Source organism: Callorhinchus milii, unplaced genomic scaffold (genome assembly GCF_018977255.1).
Source record: "Callorhinchus milii isolate IMCB2004 unplaced genomic scaffold, IMCB_Cmil_1.0 Scaffold7, whole genome shotgun sequence".
NCBI lineage: Eukaryota > Metazoa > Chordata > Chondrichthyes > Chimaeriformes > Callorhinchidae > Callorhinchus > Callorhinchus milii.
The window spans coordinates 7,594,418-7,613,420 of record NW_024704748.1 but is presented as its reverse complement, the minus strand read 5'-3'; the positions used below and the strand labels follow the sequence as shown (position 1 = coordinate 7,613,420).

Genomic DNA, 19,003 nt, shown 5'->3' with positions numbered 1-19,003 from the left:
CTGAAGGCCCGACCACCAATGGTAGGGCGATTAGGGCGGGGGACGTGGAGCAGACCGGGACCGGAGGAACGGAGGGTATCAACTATGTGATAAGGCGCTATATCAAATCCAAGGATTATTGCCATTATTATTATTATAATGCTGACAGAGAACATTTGGGCTGACTCACTGGTGGTTTGCTTTGGGTGCTGACAAATGAGTGGCTCGTTTAACGACAGTTGTGTTCTGGCTTGCAAAATGTTCTTTCCGATGAACTCTCCCTTCATTGTAATCGAGAGAACTGTTAAGCAGCAGACATTCAAGTTAATCATCAGTCAAGTCAAGTCAAGTGGAGGAGTTGCCAAAAAAGCAAGTGACTCAGTGAGCCGTTCAACGCAGTGCGGTGAAGCAGATTAAAGATGTGGTTTGTCAACAATGTTAATCTGCTCAGTTTTGAAGCTTTTTACCTGGTGTCTCACACCCACTCACAAGGAGTCCACGACTTCTCCCTCGCCTCCTTCAAGGCCGACTCAAGACCTTCCTCTTTGACTGTGCCTTTGGTCATCCTCCCTCCACCCTCCACTCCTCTTGATTTCGCCCCCCAGCTCGGGTGCAAACCCTTGACTGTCCAGCGCCTTGGAAAGTCCTCCCGATGTGAAGGGTGCTCTATAAATGCAATTTGCTGTGGCTGTGGAATCAAACGTGAACTGAAATAGATCTGATGGCCATTAACAGGCATGTTTTCATACCCACTCACTCTGTGACTGTCCTCATTGGGGAGTGGGTAGGTGGAATTTCTCTGGAGTTGAACTACCCTGAATTAGGTAAGCCAGATGCGTCCCTCCAGGGAGAGTGCACATTCCTTTGAATAAACATTTTGGGAATTTCCATGTGTGGGTGGGATGCATGGAATTCTCAGTTCGGCTTGGATACTGTGATGAGTTTCCACACATATCAGATGCCCACCTGACCAAAAAAAAATTCACACCCACTCACAAGGAGTCCAGACTTGCATCTGCTTTTAGGTGGCCCACAAGGTCGCTTTTCTGAGTGAATCCTAGGTGCGGGCATGGCTGTGTTGCAAGCCTTTTCACCCTTTTTTGGTCAGCCGGGTGTACCAGTCTTTAATTATCCTCTGGTGTGTGTCCTGAAATTGCCCTTTGCAAACCTTAATATAATAATAATAATCCTTATGTTTGTTATAGCGCTTTATCACTTTGTTGAGATCCCTCAAGGCGCTTCACAAAATATATTGTGAAGCGGATTGACTGTGTATGTCGTGGGCAAAATGTGGCAGCCAATTGTGTGACCAATTTTTGGGGAGAGGGATTGCCCCCGGAAACCAATCCATCAATTGACTAACAGCCGATTTACTGCTAGGTAAACAGAGGCGTGCGGAATAAGGAAACTTGCCTAAGATTTTGCCTTGCCTAGAAAATAAACCTGTGTCCTCTCGCTTGTGAGGCGAGTATGCTAACAAATACACTACAAGACTCCACTTAAAGCTGTGTCCTCTTGTTCTGCTGTCTCGGTGCATCCGAAAGTATGGTTCTGGGTTTACTTTCTCAATCCCATTTAAAACCCTGCATCACCGACTCGGTCTTGAATAGAAGTGTGGGTCCTAGTTAATTCGACTGGAAACGTATTAGTTCAGAGTAAACACCTCAACTAGTCTAAAACAATAGCTGTATTCATCAGGAGACCCAGGAGGGCGTGGGGCACGAGATTAACCAAGTATTTGCTGATCAATCAGCAAATCTAGTCTGAAAAGTCTGTGTAACCATCCAAACTTTTAATGAAACTCACCAAACATTCAATGTAACTCTCTTGTGTGTAGAAATCAGTAGCTTGTGTCCTCTCCCACACCAGGCCCCGTGACCTCATCACCCCCACCCTCACCCAGCTCCACTGGCTCCCCATCCCTTAGAGGATAGAATTCGTCCTCACTTTCAAGTCCCTCCATGGCCTTGCCCTCTCCTACCTCTCTGACCTGCTGACCCCCTATCAACCTGTCCGCTCCCTCTGTTCAGCAGGCTCCGACCTGCTCCATGTCTCCTGCCCGACCGCCCTACCATCGCCCGCCAGGCTTTCGGCCTCTCTGCCCCCACACTTTGGAATTCCATCCCACAATCCCTTCGCTTTGCTCCCTCCCTTGCCTCTCTCAAGGCACGACTCAAAACCCTCTTTTTCGACCATGCCTTCAGCCGCCCTCCTACCTCTCTGCCCTCCCTCATCTCAATCCTGCGCCCCATGCTCGCGTCCTGATCCCCAACTGTTCAGCGACTTGGGACATCCTCCGGGATGCTACCCTGCATAAGGGACACTACATAAATGCAAGTTGTTGTTGTTGTCAGCCTAGACTATGAGAGCAAAGTCCTGATGTGGGGGCTTGAATCCACAAATTGGAGATCATTAGCGTAGTGGTTAGTGCGTTCGTCTTGCAAGTGAGAGGACCTGGGTTCTATTCCCTGGGGAGCGGGAACAAACCATAGGCAAGTTTCCTTACTCCACGTGCCCCTGTTTATCTAGCAGTAAGTAGGAGTTTACTCAATCCACGAGATTTGGTCACTCAATCCGCAACTGTTTGTGGGATGCTGCTGCGCGCATTTGCCGTGTTTCGCCCACAAAAATGCGCGGTCAATCAACTTTGCAATATATTCTATGATGTGCTTTGAGACAGTCTCAATGACGTGATAGGGCGATGTATAAAATTCAAGGATTATTATTATCATTAATAACCTTCTGACTTAAGAGTCGAGAGCGTTACGGACAGAGCAAGGCTGGGAAACCTCGCCTCCTTCTGAGTTTGAGAACTGGTGCAGTTTCTCAGTAGACTGCGTCGAGTAAATTCCTCGGCAGCCTGCCTTGTGCTATGTTGTAAAGGTGGCTTTGTAAGGGATTTTTTTTTGGGGGGGGGAAATAAGGGACCTCTTATCCATCATACAATCTGGCTCTGGGTGCTCAAAGGAGCTGGGGCTGTATCTCAACGAGGCCATCCCACCCAGTGGCCGGGAACACACAGCAGAGGGAGCTTCTGAGAGCAGGAGAGGGAGAGAGAGAGAGAGAGTTGGTGGACAGAGTTGGTGATTTCTTTCATTAGACTTGGCCAGACAGGAGTCACTGGAGTCACAGTCTCTCTCTCTCTCTCTCTCTCTCTATCTATATATATATCTTTCTATCTCTCTCTCTGTGCCTCTAAACCTGGACTGGCTTTATGCAGCTCGAGTCGACCCTTCATTGCAAGTCTGGGGACTGTGAGCACAAGAACAGTGAACAGTAAGTGATTTGGGGGAAGGTTGGGTTGTTTTTGTCCAAGATGCTCGCGTTAAGACCAGACCGACTTTCAGTGCCAGCGTTGAAACTCCAGACGCCTTCAGATGCTTACCTTGCGATCGGATTGAGTGTGAGCCGAAGGCAAGTCCACAGTGCTACAAACCCACCCTCGACTCCCCCACTCCAGCTGACTGCAAGACAAAAAAAAAAGTTTTAAGAATCTTTTTGTTGCATCAAAACTTTATCACCCCCTCCCACCCTCTCCAAACCTCTGTTCCAACGCATTCCCACATAAATGACACGTTTGCAAAGCAAAATCGTGAGAAACTGCGCAAATAGTCTTATTAATCTGAGACTGTACAGAGGAAAGGTTTTTTTCCTATATGTATATAGATGTATCTGTGTATAACTTTAAAATAAATACGAAAAAATGTCGAATTGTGTAATTGGATTGTAAATCTTTTTCTCTGAGACTCCTGTCTTAGAGACAAAAACAAAGGTTTAGGAAAAAATATACAGTGGGGCAGAAGTGGTTCGAATAAATAGATGATAAATAATAATAATATTCCTTGCATTTGATATAGTGCCTTATCGCATTGTTGAGACTTCTCAAAGCGCTTCACAGAATATACTGTAAAGTAGATTGACTGTGTATTTTGTGGCTGAAACGTGGCAGCCAATTGTGCACAGCCACGTCCCACAAACAGTGGTGGATTGAGTGACCAAATTATTATTACTTTTTATATAATAATAATAATCCTTGTGTTTTGATACAGTGCCTTATCACGTTGTTGAGACGTCACAAAGTGCTTCACAGAATATATTGGAAAAACGCACAGTACTTCTGTTATGTTCTCTGTTCGGGTTTGACCCTATTTAATTGTCGGGATCTTGAAGTTTGACTCTTGCCCACTTTCTCTTTCAGTGAAGGTCTCATCATCACCTCCCAATGCATAAGAAATCAGTCAGGCCAGTGGCAGCAGAGAGAGGAGTGTGTGCCACAGTGAGCGTCACCTGGAATGACAGCCTGGGTCTTCCTCCCAGTCAGTCTGCCTGTCTCCACAATCACAGCGCTGTGGGTCGTGTGAGTATCCATTGCCATTCCTCTGTGCTGTGTGCTGCTGCTCTCTGTGTTGTGGCTGCCTTCACTGCTGTTAGCCTGGCTCCATGGGTCACATTCTCACCTTGGGGTCAGTGCTTGTGAGTTCAAGCCCCAGTTCTTACTGTCTGTGTGTATTACTAATACCTCTATACAGTGTATATCACTAACACCTATATACTGTGTATGTAACTGAGAACAACAATGGCAAATTACATTTGTATCACGCCTTTCACGTCCTGATGCATGTATGCAGTCTACATCATTGACACCTCTATACTGTGTAGTGAATGAAGTCAGTACTGAACATGTAAAGGATTGCATGTGAGCTTTTACTATACATGTAAGAGACACAGAGTTCCTAAACTATTCTGTTCCTAGATATTAAACCATGACAGTAATGTTCACTACTTTCAGAATAAATTATTAATAATATTGAGAAGGAATTAAAAGGACTAATATGCTCATCTTCAGAATAATAATATATAATAATAAACCTTGCATTTAATATAGCGCCTTATCGCGTCTTCGAGACGTCTGAAAGCGTTTCACAGAATATACTTTTAAGCGAATTGACCGTGTATTTTGTGGATGAATTGCGGCAGCCAATTGTGCACAGAAGTGTCAACAGTGTTTGTGGAACACTACAGTGCGTTTCGCCCACAAAATATACAGTCAATTTACTTTATAGTATATTCTATGAAGCGCTTTGAGACTTCTCAAAGACGTGATAAGACGGAGGTGCTACCCAAATTCTCCAATCCCTTTTTTATTGGTGGTTGGTTCTTTATTTAATTATTGTTTCTCCAAAGCATCAGAAAAAGAAAAAAACCTGCTCAGATGGGTATAGTAACTTCAAGCTTTGCCATTTGCATATCCTAGCGATTTATCTACACTGATCTCTTGGCGAGGGGCACAGAGGAGGATGCTATTTACTGAGTGTATAATTTTTGATGGGTTTTAGAACTGAGATAAATGAACATTACCATCTGCAGGTGCGCCTTAAGCTACCTAGGGTCTTTGAAGTGAGGCGCCGCAGTGAAATAATTAAAAGCCCAACACTACCCTAATCATGGCCACTCACAAACTGTTGTGGGTGCAGAACTCCAGCCAGATGCAGACAACATTCCATCATTTCTTTAATTTCCCCAGACACATACCCCAGAGCTGAGTCCTTGCCACTTTAAAAGGCTCGCTGGTCATCAGTTTGCAACATGTAAGCTGCTCTTTGTGTGTCCTCCGTGTGCTGAGCTTCTATCGATTAACCGCTTTACCTCTTCAATTGCGGCTTCAGTCACCTCCCTCATACTCCCCCTCCACTTCCCACCTTAGTCAGGTTTCCCCTCCATCACTGTAAAGGAACTCAGTGACGTAACCCAATATAAAAGCAACGTACAAGTGCATGTTGTTAGTTTTACACCTTGAATGTAAACTGAGGGAGAAGGGGGTTATCAATGGGAGGAGGGCATTATCAAATGATTATTGATTGATCGAGTTGACGATTCATCCAATCGTAGTGCTGTTTTGTTAACCAGAGATCATGAACCGTGGGAACTACTTCCTTTTGTAAATAGCCTGCTCTCAATTACTATACAGGTTGACTCATGTTCAAAGTACTGTCATTAAAACTGTACTGAAACAGGAGCCTTTAAACAGGAAGGCGGAACAGATTTGCTGATAGCTCTATGTATCTTTCAATAACATACTCAATTTCACCACCTCTTCTTGTAAAGATATGCTTTCCAATAAGCAATGAGACAATAATTTGGTGACTCAGTCTTTCCTGGATAAAATGCATGAATGGAGAGAAAGTTTGGCTGGGAAGTGACGCTATGTTAAGACTTGAAATAGTTTGGATTTGAAAGATTATGCATTCTTGGTTCTGTAGATTGAGGAGTTCTTCCAGGAATAAGTGACATAACCAAATTACCTGGAATGACTTGATGCTCATCACATCAAAAGGCCATAGCAGTACTTTTGTTATTTCAGTGTTCACCAGTTACACCAGATATATTGTACATCATAAAACATGGAATGTTATAGCACAGAAACAGGACATTTGATCCATCGAGTATCCATCCATTTTGCCCACAAAATATACAGTTAATTCACTTTACATTATACTCTGTGAAGTGCTTTGAGACGTCTCGAAGACATGATAAGGCGCAAGGATTATTATTGTTATTATCAAGATGTTTCAAAGCACTTCAAGGGATTTACTGTAAACTGCAGCGACTGTGTATTTTGTAGGCAAACATGCCAGACAATTTGCACACAGCAATGACCCACAAACAACCATGACGTGAATGAACAATTTTATCTGGGGGTTTGTTGGCTAGGACACCAGGAGAAAGAAACTCCCTTTTCTTTTTGAATAGCGCCATGGGATCCACCTGAACAGGCAGAGGCGACCTCGGTTTAAGTATTCCACAGCTCAGACAATCTATGTAAATAAATATTTGTATGTGTGTCACACTTTAAAATATCTATGCCCAGAGCAGAAAGATTAATCACATTCCCTATTTCTTACTGAGGAATTAATTTCAAACATACTGCCAAGTAGACCCCTATGTTTGTGGAGTCCTGTAGCTCAGTGGTTAGAGCACTCGCTTTGCAAGCGAGAGACCTGAGTTCAATTCCAGGCAGGTCAGGGCGAAACCTTGGGCAAGTTTCCTTACTCCACACGGCCTAATAATAATCCCTCCAAAACCAAAAACAATAATAAATTGGTCATTTTCAATCTATGACTGTTTGTGGGACATTGCTGTGCGCAATTGGCTGCCGCGTTCGCCCACAAATATACAGTCAATTCACTTTACAGTGTGTTCTGTGAAGCGCTTTGGGACGTCCTCCCGACGTGAAAAGCGCTATATCAAATGCAAGGATTATTATTATTATGTGTGGTGAAAGGAAACTTTGCTTGCTGGTCATTTGGTTATGATTGGAGGACTATTTGTAATAATAATAATAATCCTTGCATCTGGTATAGAACTTTTCACATCTTCTAGACGTTTCAAAGCACTTCACAGAATATACTATAAAGAGCATTGACTGTATGTTTGTGGGCGAAATGTGGCAGCCAATTGTGCACAGCAGTGTCCCACAAACAGTCATGGATTGAGTGACCATATTATTATTATTATTTCATAAGGGATCATTTCCCCGGAAAGTGATCCACCAATTGACTAACAACCGGGTTCCTACTTACTGTTTGGTAAATAGAGGCGTGTGGAGTAAGGAATCCTGCCTACATGTTTGCTCTGCCCTGGAATTGAATCTAGTTTGCGAGGCATGTGTTCTAACCAACACACTACAGAACTCCACTAGTTCCCAGTCCTAATCCACTTATTATCATTTCATGCAAATAAGGCTCAGAGTGGACATTCTCGCTCACTGAGTGTCCCATCAGTCTCCGTGGAGATGGTTCAAAGCCTTTTGTTCGCACTTGCTTCATTGTAGGCTGAACTTCCAGTGGGACCTTGAGATCCTTGTTTGCTCTTTCCCAGGGATCAGGATGGTGACGGAAGAAAGGGATGAGAAAAACAAGACTTGCCTTGACTTGCTGACTGACTGCTTGATGTCTGATTTGCTTCAACAGATACGCTGTGGCAGTGCGCAACCACCATGTGTGCCCTGTGGATAACTGGTACAGTATACTGGCACTTCCCTATCGATAATAAAATGATCAGGCATTGCAGACATCCTCTGAGTATATATTCTTACATGCTTAGTCAGCCAGGAGCAAGACCCATGCGAATCCTATCACAATGCTTAAAGCAGGTTGAGTTCCGCGTATGTACTCCACCTCCACATTGAAATATATTTTGTGTATATTCTGTGAAGCACTTTGAGACATCTCAAAGACAGGATAAGGCGCAATATTAAATACAAGGATTAGTATTATTATTATGAAATGTTGCTATGTTTGGAGTGGAATGTGCGCTCTCTGCCTATATGGATGCTCATCCTGCTTGCCTTATTGTGGGGGGTATTAGGCTTTTGGGACCCCCGATTAGTGTTGTACTGCTCGCAATTTAACCAGCTCCTTTTTGAGTGCACCACCTGCCAACAAAATCTCTGTCCAGAGCAGAAAAAATGAGTTACAGCTTTATTCCTTATTGATATACATAGCTGAACAAGCAGCGGGAAAGCTTGCTGGTCAACAATATCAATGGCAAGCTATCCGGTTTTAGCTGGTTAGACTTGAGCAGTACCCCAACGCACACTCTCTCTTGCCAACCTGTGCCTAATACTTTCCGGGATTAGGTAAGCAGGATGCATCCCTCCAGGGAGAAAGTGCACATTCCATTCTAACAATCTATCTCTGGGATTTTCATGTGTAGGTGGGATGCATGGAAATCTCACCGTGGTTTGGATACTCCTAAGCCCTAAGCATGGTGATGGGTTTCCACATGCGACAGACACTGAGCTGATCAAAAAACAATAAAAAACTGTATATATGTATGTGTGTATATTATATATGCTGAAAGGAAACATTGACACTTCTCATTTGTATGATTGGAGTAATATTTGTGCTGATGTATCTAACTTGTTGGTGTTCATTGACATTTGAGGGGTTACCATTATTGGTCAATATCCATACTCCAGAGTTGCCAATAAACCACTGCTCATATGCGTCAGCTTGGCTCAATTGGTAGGACTTCACTTTACTTGCCTCTGCATCAGGAGGTTGTAGGTTCAAGCCCCAAGTTAGGACTTTGAGCTCACAGTCTAGGTTGATGGTCCAATGCAGCGCATTGTCAAGGATACCATCCATTGGATGAGATGATAAGCACCCAGTCTGCATGTTCAGGTGGACGTTAAAGATCCCATGACATTATTCGTAAAGAGAAGGGAGTTTCTCCCAGTGCCTTGGCCAACAATTCCCTCAGATAAAATTGATCATTCACTTAATGACCGGTTGTGGAAATTGCATGCGCGCAAATTGGCTGCCATACCAGTGCCAATGCTGCTGAACCTTTATGATCTGCCAACAAAATAAATGTTCTTGATTGAATAATTTTTTATTTATTTTGTCAACCTCCTTCATAGGCCTGAACATCTCAATGAAATTGAATTGAAGGTTGGCTCAGTGCCAGCCTCTTGGGTGGCTTTGGAACTGCTGAGAAACCAGATGGGAACAATCAATGGTTCTCTGGACAGTTTTTTCATCTCTAACCTAGCCAAGTGAGATAAGAACACGAGGGTCAATTGGGAGGCCAAGGCTCAGCCCAGAACTGTCTCATTCTACTCAGGATTAATCCCAACTTCAGCTGGACTGTATCCTAGACAAGGTCTAGTCTGGGTGATGTTTTCTCTAAATCAACTCAATGCTGTGCGTTCTGAATTCCAGTCCTATCTTGTATTGTACTTTTCTAGGCCAATCACCTTGATATCCTCAACTGGCTTCATTGGCTCCACATTCCCCAGAGGATTGAGATTAAAATCCTTGTCCTCACCTTTAAAGCCTCCATGGTCTTGCTCCTCCCCACCTCTGCCTCCTCCTAAAACCCTACCAACCTGTCTGCTCCCTCCGCTCATCAGGTACAGGCCTGCTTCACGTCCCCTGCCCTGCTCGGTCCACCTTTGGAGGTTGGGCCTTTAGTCTTTCTGCCCCCACCCTCTGGAACTCTGTCCCAGAGCCCCTCCACTTTGCCTGCTCCCTTGCCTCCTTCAAAGCCCATCTCAAAACCTTCTTCTTTGGTTGTGCCTTTGGTCATCTTCTCCCACCACCAACCTTCCTTGGCCGCCATCCCTCTTGACTCCAGGCCGAAGCTCGGATGCAAACCCTTCACTGTCCAGCACTTTAGGACACCTTTCCGACACGAAAGGCACTATATTAATGCAATTTATTCTTGTTGTTTCCGCCTGTGGCTCTCTGACAGTCATGTATAGAGCATATAAGCTTTAATTCCTGCTGGAGCTCTTCTGCTAACGTTGTAGACATGAGGTGATTTCAGGAGCAGTGGGGTACATAACTGCAACTGTATAAATTTACTTGCTGCAAATGCCTCTGGACTTCACTGGCCCAGATCCCCTCAGATCCCTCAGGCAGGCCATCTTTTTGGATGACCTGGGAACAGCTTTTCAATGTTTTTAAAGAATCGATTGTGCAACCAGCTTTTTAATAACTTTAGAGATATCAGCCCACGTGCAATGCTCAGCACACATACCAGCAGGGAGTTTGTAGAGGATTTTTTCTCGGGGAGGAAGGCATTATTGTGGTCTGATCAGAGGCACACTGAGCACCCCAGATCAGATCATTTGGCCTGCAAACTCAAAAAAATTAAATTGTACCCAATTTGAAAGCCATTTCCCACAATTTTGAGCAATCTTAAATCTTAACCTGGTTGTCTTTGTAACGCTCTTGCCTCTAACTCAGGACTTTGAGCTCACAGTCTAGGCTGACACTATTGCAGTGTATTCATTGTTCATTGTTTCCAAGATTGGTTTGGATGAAGAAGGCCCTTCAACTCATTTGATCCCGTCTCTCCAGAACATTGGCTACAGAATCAAGCTGCTTTTTAAGTGAGTCCTATTGTCTTGTTTCTCCCCCTGTCCTGACCAACAATCCTCAAGGTAAAATTGGTCATTTCATGGCTGTTTGCGGGACACTACTGTGCTCAAAATTGTCTGCTGCGTTCACCCACAAAGCACACATAGTCACTGCACTTTGAGGTGAATCCTGTGAAGCGTTTTGAGACTTCCTCCCAGTGTAAAAGTTGCTGCATCAATGCAAGAATTATTATGAAGACCAAATGTTTTTTGCAGGTTAAGGCTAGGTGAAATCTCGAGTCTCGATGGAATGCAGAAATCACTTGTATTTATCTCTGGCTCTCATTCGAATGATGTATGGTGGGAAATTTCTGGCATTGGCATTTCTGCTGCATGTCTCTGTTCTGCGAGGAGCAAAGCAGCAATACAACTCAGCATAAAAAGCAATAATGCAAACAAACCCATCTCAAACCATTTTTATTTACCACAATAATGCCTTCCTCCCTTCAAACACTCTTAATTGTCAACATTGAGCACAACTGGCTGCTGCATTTTGTCCATAAACACACAGTCAATCCACTCTACAATGTAAAGCTCTTTGAGACATCTCAATGACGTGATAAGGCGCTATATCAAATTCAAGGATTATATTGTATTATTATAGACTAGCCATTAAGATTCTCCAATAGTTAACCAGGAGATAGCAAAAGGCATTTCTTTCTTGACCCTCCCTTTCAATGTTTTTCCATGACCTTGACATTATCAGAAGTTGAGCAGTTTTTGCTTTGAAACCAAGTTGACAACCAGATAGATAGCAGCCTGTTGTGGTTCGCATGTTGCAACAGCTGAGAGTGACTTTCCGTGACTTTTGATACTACGTTGGCAGATTTGAGGCCTGAAGTTCCACCTGTTCTTAGCCCGCAAGAACCAACCCTCGATTATATCAAAATCAAGGATTGTTGGGGATTGTTGTGAGCCAATGAAGCCAGTGCAATAGAGTTCTTACCCTTAGCTACACTGGTTGTTATTCTACATTTGCAACACTTCCCACTCAAACTATCGGGTGTCAACAAAGTCCTGTTAGCCCCATGTTTTTTGGTCTCCAGTGAACTGACCAACAACTCAAACATGTGGAAGAATGATGATAATTGTACTCAGAAGTACCTAATTGTCGACCGTGCCTACGGTCACCTCTCCCCTGTTCGGCGGCATGCTCTGCACTGTCAAGCGCTCTGGGATGCTACCCTGCATGAGGGGCAGTATATAAATGTTGTTGTGCTTAACTGCATTTAGACGTCCAGAGTGTGTGTGCGCGCCATCATTTTCATGGCAGATAATGATCCGTCGCTGTGTTCAGTGTGACAACTTCTGTAACGTGGATGGTCTGAGTGACCAGGAAAATACTGGTATCAGACATTGTTACATTCGACTCATCTGCAACAGAAAATAAAAATTAATTGAAGGAAAAAAGCGGGGGGTAACAGGACTTTGGGACACCCTGTACATATGGGATTTAAGGGCTTGGCGTAAAATCCATTTCTATTTTTAACAGGCGGTTGCAAAGTGGCTGAGATTTTGGGGATCCATTATCTCCTGGGATATCTCCTGGGATCTCCATTATCTCCTGGGACATTTTCTGTGCAATGGCACAGAATGTTCTAAAGGGACTGGCATTAGCCATCCCAAAGTTTAGATATATATATATTTATAACAAATATTTAATCCCATAAAAATTGCCAGCAGTGAGGCCAAGCTGAAGGAGGCTTCAGCTGAAGGGAGGGTTTCCAAAATGCTGACACGAAAGCTTTGAAGCCAGGGAGCATCTGCAAAGTTTATAATAATACTTGCATTTGTTGTAAAGATCTCAAAGGGCTTCACAGAATATATTGTAAAGTGAATTGAGTGTATATTTTGTGGGTGAAACTCAGCAGCCAATTCCACACAGAAGTATCCTACAACCAGTCGTGGATTGAGTGATCACATTTTTTAGGGGATTATTACCCACGGAAAAGCAATCCGCCAATCAACTAACAACCCGGTTCCTACTTACTGCTAGTTAAACAGAGGTGTGTGGGGTAAGGAAACATGCCCAAAATTTTGCCCTGCCCAGGAATCAAACCCAGATCCTCTCGCTTGCGAGGCAAGTGCTCTAACCACTAAACTACATGATTCCATCCAGTTTGCCTTCCACCATCCTGGCAGTCATACGTACATGTCATGTCCCAAACTATATATTGTATCCTGAGATATTATTTCCTAACAGAAATCGTATCTAATTTGTTCTTGAACGAATCAACACTTTCTGCTTCCACCGTCTTCCTAGGGAACCTGTTCTATAGTTTACAACTCGTTCACTGAAGTTTCACAGATTTGTTCTGAATTTAACCCTATTCAATCGCAGGCCGTGCCCTCAGGTTCTACTGTTCAGTACAAGATAAAACAGCTTATCATGATCTACATTATCTAGTCCCTTTAGAATCTTAAAGACTGTAATCATATTGCCTCTCAGCCTTCTCGTCTCCAGTGTGAACATACACAGTTTACCTAATCGCTGCTCATAGTCCAGTTCCTCCATCCCCTCAACCATTTAGGTTGTCCTCCTCTCTATCCTCTTTATCGCTACAACATTCTCCCATTGTGGTGCGAGCTGTGTAATTGCTGTTTGTTGAATCGTTGCTTTGGAGCTGTTTACAGTAATGGACTGGAATGTGGAATCAAACAATGTACAATTGATCAGTACCCAAATGAAAAGTTTCTTGGAATTAACATAACTTTAAGCTGTGCTGTTTACCAAGACTGTGTAAACAGGAACCTCTGACTGAGGCTAGGTAAACACGAATGATTGGGCTCCCCATTGTGACGACTGTCTCCACATTGGTTCTGTCTTATAACGAGAGTATCTGTTTATCTGGGATCACTTCCTGCCCAGTCTGCCCTCACAAACAGTGAGATAAACAGTGCCTGTTTATTTAAGCAGCTGATACTTCACTGCATCCTAAGCTGCAAGCTGCCCATGCTGAATGTCTAGCACTCAGCTCCCAACACGGTCAACTTCTTTATCCACATCCTCGTCACTTCCAGACTTGATCCCTCCAACAGCCTCCTCATCAGTCTCCCGAGCTCATTGAAAATTCTGCCGCTTCCATCATCATATATTGTAAGCTTTACATGCCAATCCCTCCCATCCTTTCCAGACTCCACTGGCTCCCAGCAGATTGACTTCCATCAAGCCAGCCCTCTGTGTCGGGCTCGGTAGTCTGGTTCCTGAGCCAGGTGGGTCTGCAGTGTTCCAGGACACTTCTGATAACAGCACAGCCAGCCTGGCTCATCGGCAGGACCTGGAATGGCAGACCAGTCACTGGGGGCGGGGAATCCTCCCACTCAGCTCCTGTTAACCCTCCAAACCAAAGCCGTAACGGGTAGGTTGGTCTTGCTGGACAAGCAGCGGAAACGCTTATCATGCAGTGTTATCAATGGCAAGCTATGCAGTTTTAGCTGGTTAGACTCCAGCAGATACTCCCAACGCACACTCTGGGGTCCTCAAGCCTTGGCCCCAGCAAACCTGTGCCTAATACTTTCTGGAATTAGGTAAGCAGAATGTGTCCCTCCAGAGAGAGAGTGCGCATTCCATTCCAATAATCTATCTCTGAAATTTCAATGTGCAGGTGGGATGCATGGAATTCTCACTTTCGTTCGGATTCTCTTAAGCAGGGTGATGGGTTGCTACGTGTGTCAGACGCCCGGCTGAGCCCCCAAAATCCTCACACGCACCTACATATCTCTGCACTCACTCATTCCTCCCTCCCTTTGTAATCTTCTCCAGATTCTTTTCCCTGCACTCCCCCTCAGTTCCTCAACCCTCCCCTTCCCTCCCTCCCTCCCTCCCTCCCTGGACAAGACAAAACTTTCATGTCCTGTGGCCCAACCCTTGGAACTCTTCTGCTAAATCTCTTCTGCCTCACCCTCTCTCTGTTAGTCTTTAAAACCTCCTGAAAAACTACCGTTTCAACCATGCCTACTGTCATCTCTTTCCTCTACCACACTCCCTGCTCAATAACATCCTAAATGTGGGAAATTATAGACAGTAAAACTCACATAAGTCGTATCAGTCAGAACCATAACATCTAATATGACTCATGCGAAATCCAAGTTGCAGACAAACTGTACAAATCGTAGAAAATCCAAATGAATCAATAATCTATACTGCTCTTGTGCAATTTAACGCAGCCGGTAAGTGTGCAATGTGGTAATGAGTCAAGACTATTGCAGAGCTGAGCTGCCCAATCCTGTGGACTCGCTCAGTAACTGAACAGCAATATCCCTCATTGTCTCGGCTGGCTGGTCATTGTTTCTCCATTTAGAAACAGGACATGACTAAATCTCATTGTCTCCACTTGCTGGTTACTGACACTCTTGCTTGTCGAATGGGATTCAATTTACCAAAGTTTATTTGAATAATCTCCCTGGTCTGTACAGTGCAGTATCGACCTTTAAACCCTTTGCAGGGACAGAGAGACAGAAGTGTAACAACTGATGAGAGAGGAAATAATATCCAGCCTCAATGCTCAAAGTCATCTCTGCTCTCTCTATAGGACCTACAATGACTCGTGTGATGACGAACTGGTCCAAGGTCCTCCTAAAACATGCTGTACCTTAGAGGATATCCCCTTGGTCAGGTAAGACAGCCCTTTTCAAGGCTCGAGGTGCTGAACAGCCTCCTCTTGTTCCTATGAGGGAGGAGAGGGGGGGAAGAGAGCCCGTGATTCCCAATTGCCCATTGCTCATACTCAGCCCCTTCTCACATGGAGAGGCATGAGGAGAGCTGCACTGTGAAGTGCTTTGAGATGTTCTCCCAAAGATGCTATATGAATGTAAATTGTATTGGCTTGTAATTGAATTGTATTGAACAGTCACAGTGCCCTGGTTCCTTCAGAACTAAAATTCCCCTGCAGGAGCACCATCAGAATGAGAACTAGGATAAAGTTCACTGTAAACAGCTTTTCTGATGCTTATAATTTCTCTCCTCTCTCCCCGCAGCAAGTGTGGAACATTCCCTCCTGAGAGCTGCCTCTTCAGTCTGATCTGCAGTGTGGGATCCTTCATGGGTAAGTCTCGGACAGAACCACAACAAGAAAAGAGGGGTTTGTGTCAATTGGATGAACACAGGGACACTTGGAGGATTTTGCATTCGCACAACAGGGTCTTGAAAGGGAGGAGTCTTTGAGATGATCCATTCAAATTGTCAGGACTGAGGTGAATAGATATTTATTAGATAAGCGTATCAAGGGATATGGGGCAAAGTTGGGTAATTGGAGTTGAGGTACAAATCAGCCATGGCAGAAGAGGCTCAAGGGGCTGAATGGCCTACTCCTGTTCATATGTTCCTATACAGATATGAATGGAGTTAATGGAGTCAGCAATAACAATTGCAAGTTGCACTCATATAATAATAATAATAACCCTTGCATTTGATATAGCGCTTTTTCACGTCTTCGAGACCTCACCCTTTATGAGGGGTAGTGTCTCGGAGCAAATTATTCACTGTGGCAGCAGGTTCAAATACATGTTAGAAGCGAGGAGTGAGAAGTGAGGAAGGACATCAGCCAAAGGTGCGGTAGACTTGTTGAATAAACTATTGAGGCAGGCCTTGTAAAATGGAGACTCACAATTACACTCACCACCTACCTCTGCAATCTCCTGTCGGCTTCACAGTTCCTACAGGTTGCTGTGTTAAATGAGAGTTTGGTTATTTATTTGGGTGGTTTATTAATAAAAAAATATAATTTGCATTTGACATAGTGCCTTTCACGCCAGGAAAATGTCTCAAAGCTTTTCACAGGATTTCCTGTAAAGTGTAGTAACTGTGTATTTTAGTAGGCAAATGCAGCAGCCAGTTTGCACACAACAATGTCCCACAAACAGCCATGGCGTGAATGACCAATTTTATTTGGGGGATTTGTCGGTGCATGAATTTGTCCCTGGGTTAGCTGAGTCTACTTAGTGTTTGGATAGTTTATACTAATTACTATGAACCACAACTGGTGTTTTTCTTGGACAGTTTAAACCAGTTACTGTGTTACATAGGATTGTTTCTGTGTGGATGGTTTCTGCTAGTTAATGTGTTAATTTGAGACTCTGGTCTATTTTAGGAGGCAGTTTGTTCCAGTTCTTGCACTGCAGTTGCTACACTTGCCAACAGGAAATGCAAAGATTTATTTTGCTTTGTTACTTGTTTCCCTGGTTTATTTATATTTTTGTGTTTTTAGCCACTATGCCCTGAACCTCTGGAACTTCATGCCTCAATCCCTCCACCTCATTCCATCTTTGCCTGTCATTGAGCTGCCATTGTGGGATCCTCAGCTCAGGGCATGGGAACTTTGTTTGTGATGGCATGAAAATGTCATTGAGGCCCAAGGTTCACTCCTTATTGAAGCAGAGCCCAATAAACAGCCAGTTTCTTGGCCGTTGACTCTTAAGTGCTCTGAAATACTACTCTGTGTGAGGGGCGCTATATAAATGCAAGTTGTTTTTGAGAATACAAGTGTCTGTGATAAAAATAATATTCCTTGCATTTGATATAGTGCCTTTCATGTCATCGAGACATTTCATACTGTGAAGTGTTTTTTGACTGTGTATTTTGTGAGTAAAATGCGGCAGCCAGTTGCGCACAGCAGTGTCCCACAAACAGCCATGACCAATTTTTATTTGGGGGATTGTTGGCCAGGACACTGGAAAAACTCACTTCTATTTAACATCTTGTCCAAAGGATGGCACTTCCGACAACGTAACACCCCCCTAACACTGCACTGGAGTGTCATCTTAGACAATGTGATTCCAAGTTCCGACGTGCAGCTTGAACTTACAACCTTCTGACTCAGAGGCGAGAGTGCTACTGACTGAGCCAGGCTGACAGACTTGTGATGGTCACTGGGGCAGGGATTCTTCTCTCTTGGCTCCTGTTACCCACGCAAACCAAAGCCCTAATGCATAGGGTGATCCTAGTTGGATAAGTAGTAGAAAGCTGGCCAGACAGAGCTATCGGTGGCAAACTGCAGAGTTTTAGCTGGTTAACTCCAGCAGTTAACCCATCCCCCAAAATTCAAGGAAAATCTCTCGCCAACCTGCACCTAATACTCTCCGGAATTAGGTGAGCAGGGTGCGTCCTCTGGGGAGAGACACGGGGAAAGTTTCACACGTGCATGTGACTACCAGTAGTTTGGTTCAAAGCACAGTGATGGGTTTCCGCTTGTGTCAGATATCTGGCCGACTAGAAGGGGAAGAAAAGACAGTCAGTTATATTTGCAATAATAATAATAATCCTTGCATTTGATATAGCGCCTTATCACGTCGTTGAGACGTCTCAAAGAGCTTCAAATAATATACTGTAAAGTGAATTGACTGTATATTTTGTGGCAAAACGTGACAGGCAATTGCGCACGGCAGTCGTGGTTTGAGTGACCAATTATTTTTAAGGGATCATTACCCTTGGAAAATCAACTCGATTATTACCCTTTGAAAACCAGTTTACTACTTACTGCTAAGTAAAGAGAGGCGTTTGGAGTAAGAAAACTTGCCTAAGGTTTCTCCCTGCCTGGAAATCGAACCCGGGTCCTCTCGCTTGCAAGGCGAGCACTCTAACCACTGAGCTACAGGACTCTATTCGGAGATTCACTCAGTAAAGTGTTAACGACGATCCTGTTTGTGTACTCGTGTTCCACATGTATGCGGCAGCCAGGTAAAAAATGCTCATTAAAAAGTCTTTTGAGACGAGCTGCACAGTCAGCAGGCTGTGTGCCTGCGGAAACATGCCCTTGTCTGCTGGCAGTGGCGAGACTTGCTGGAATAGAAGCTGGAATGTGGTGTGGCTGCCAGCGGGAGGGGGGAGCTGGGAGGAGCGCTGTGGGGGGGGGCTACAGCTGCTTAAAAGAATCCCAGTGTTCTAGCGTTTCTGCAGGAGTCAAGCTCCCGTGTATATGGCAACCGGTTCAATTCACGGCATTGATTGCTCTACCTGTATCACTGGTCCCTTTTTGTTCTCTGAATGCTATGACTTTCAATGCCCATCCCCTCCCACTGCATTACACCTTCCTGGCACATAGAATTCTAGAAGCTAGAAGAAACAATTATTAAGTCTGCAGCTGCTGCTTTCTCCAACTG

General features: G+C 44.2%; 1 protein-coding gene across 1 annotated transcript in view; it reads left to right on the top strand.

Moving 5' to 3' along the window:
• Nucleotides 1–2,799: 2,799 nt before the first annotated feature.
• zgc:154058 (transmembrane protein 150A-like) overlaps nt 2,800–19,003 on the top strand; it is a 28,276-nt gene continuing 12,072 nt past the window's right edge. Inside the window, 5 exon segments of the mRNA NM_001292520.1 lie at nt 2,800–3,255; nt 4,178–4,336; nt 7,950–7,997; nt 15,439–15,522; nt 15,884–15,951. Coding sequence (NP_001279449.1) covers nt 4,272–4,336; nt 7,950–7,997; nt 15,439–15,522; nt 15,884–15,951 — 265 coding nt within the window. The 5' untranslated portion in view covers nt 2,800–3,255; nt 4,178–4,271.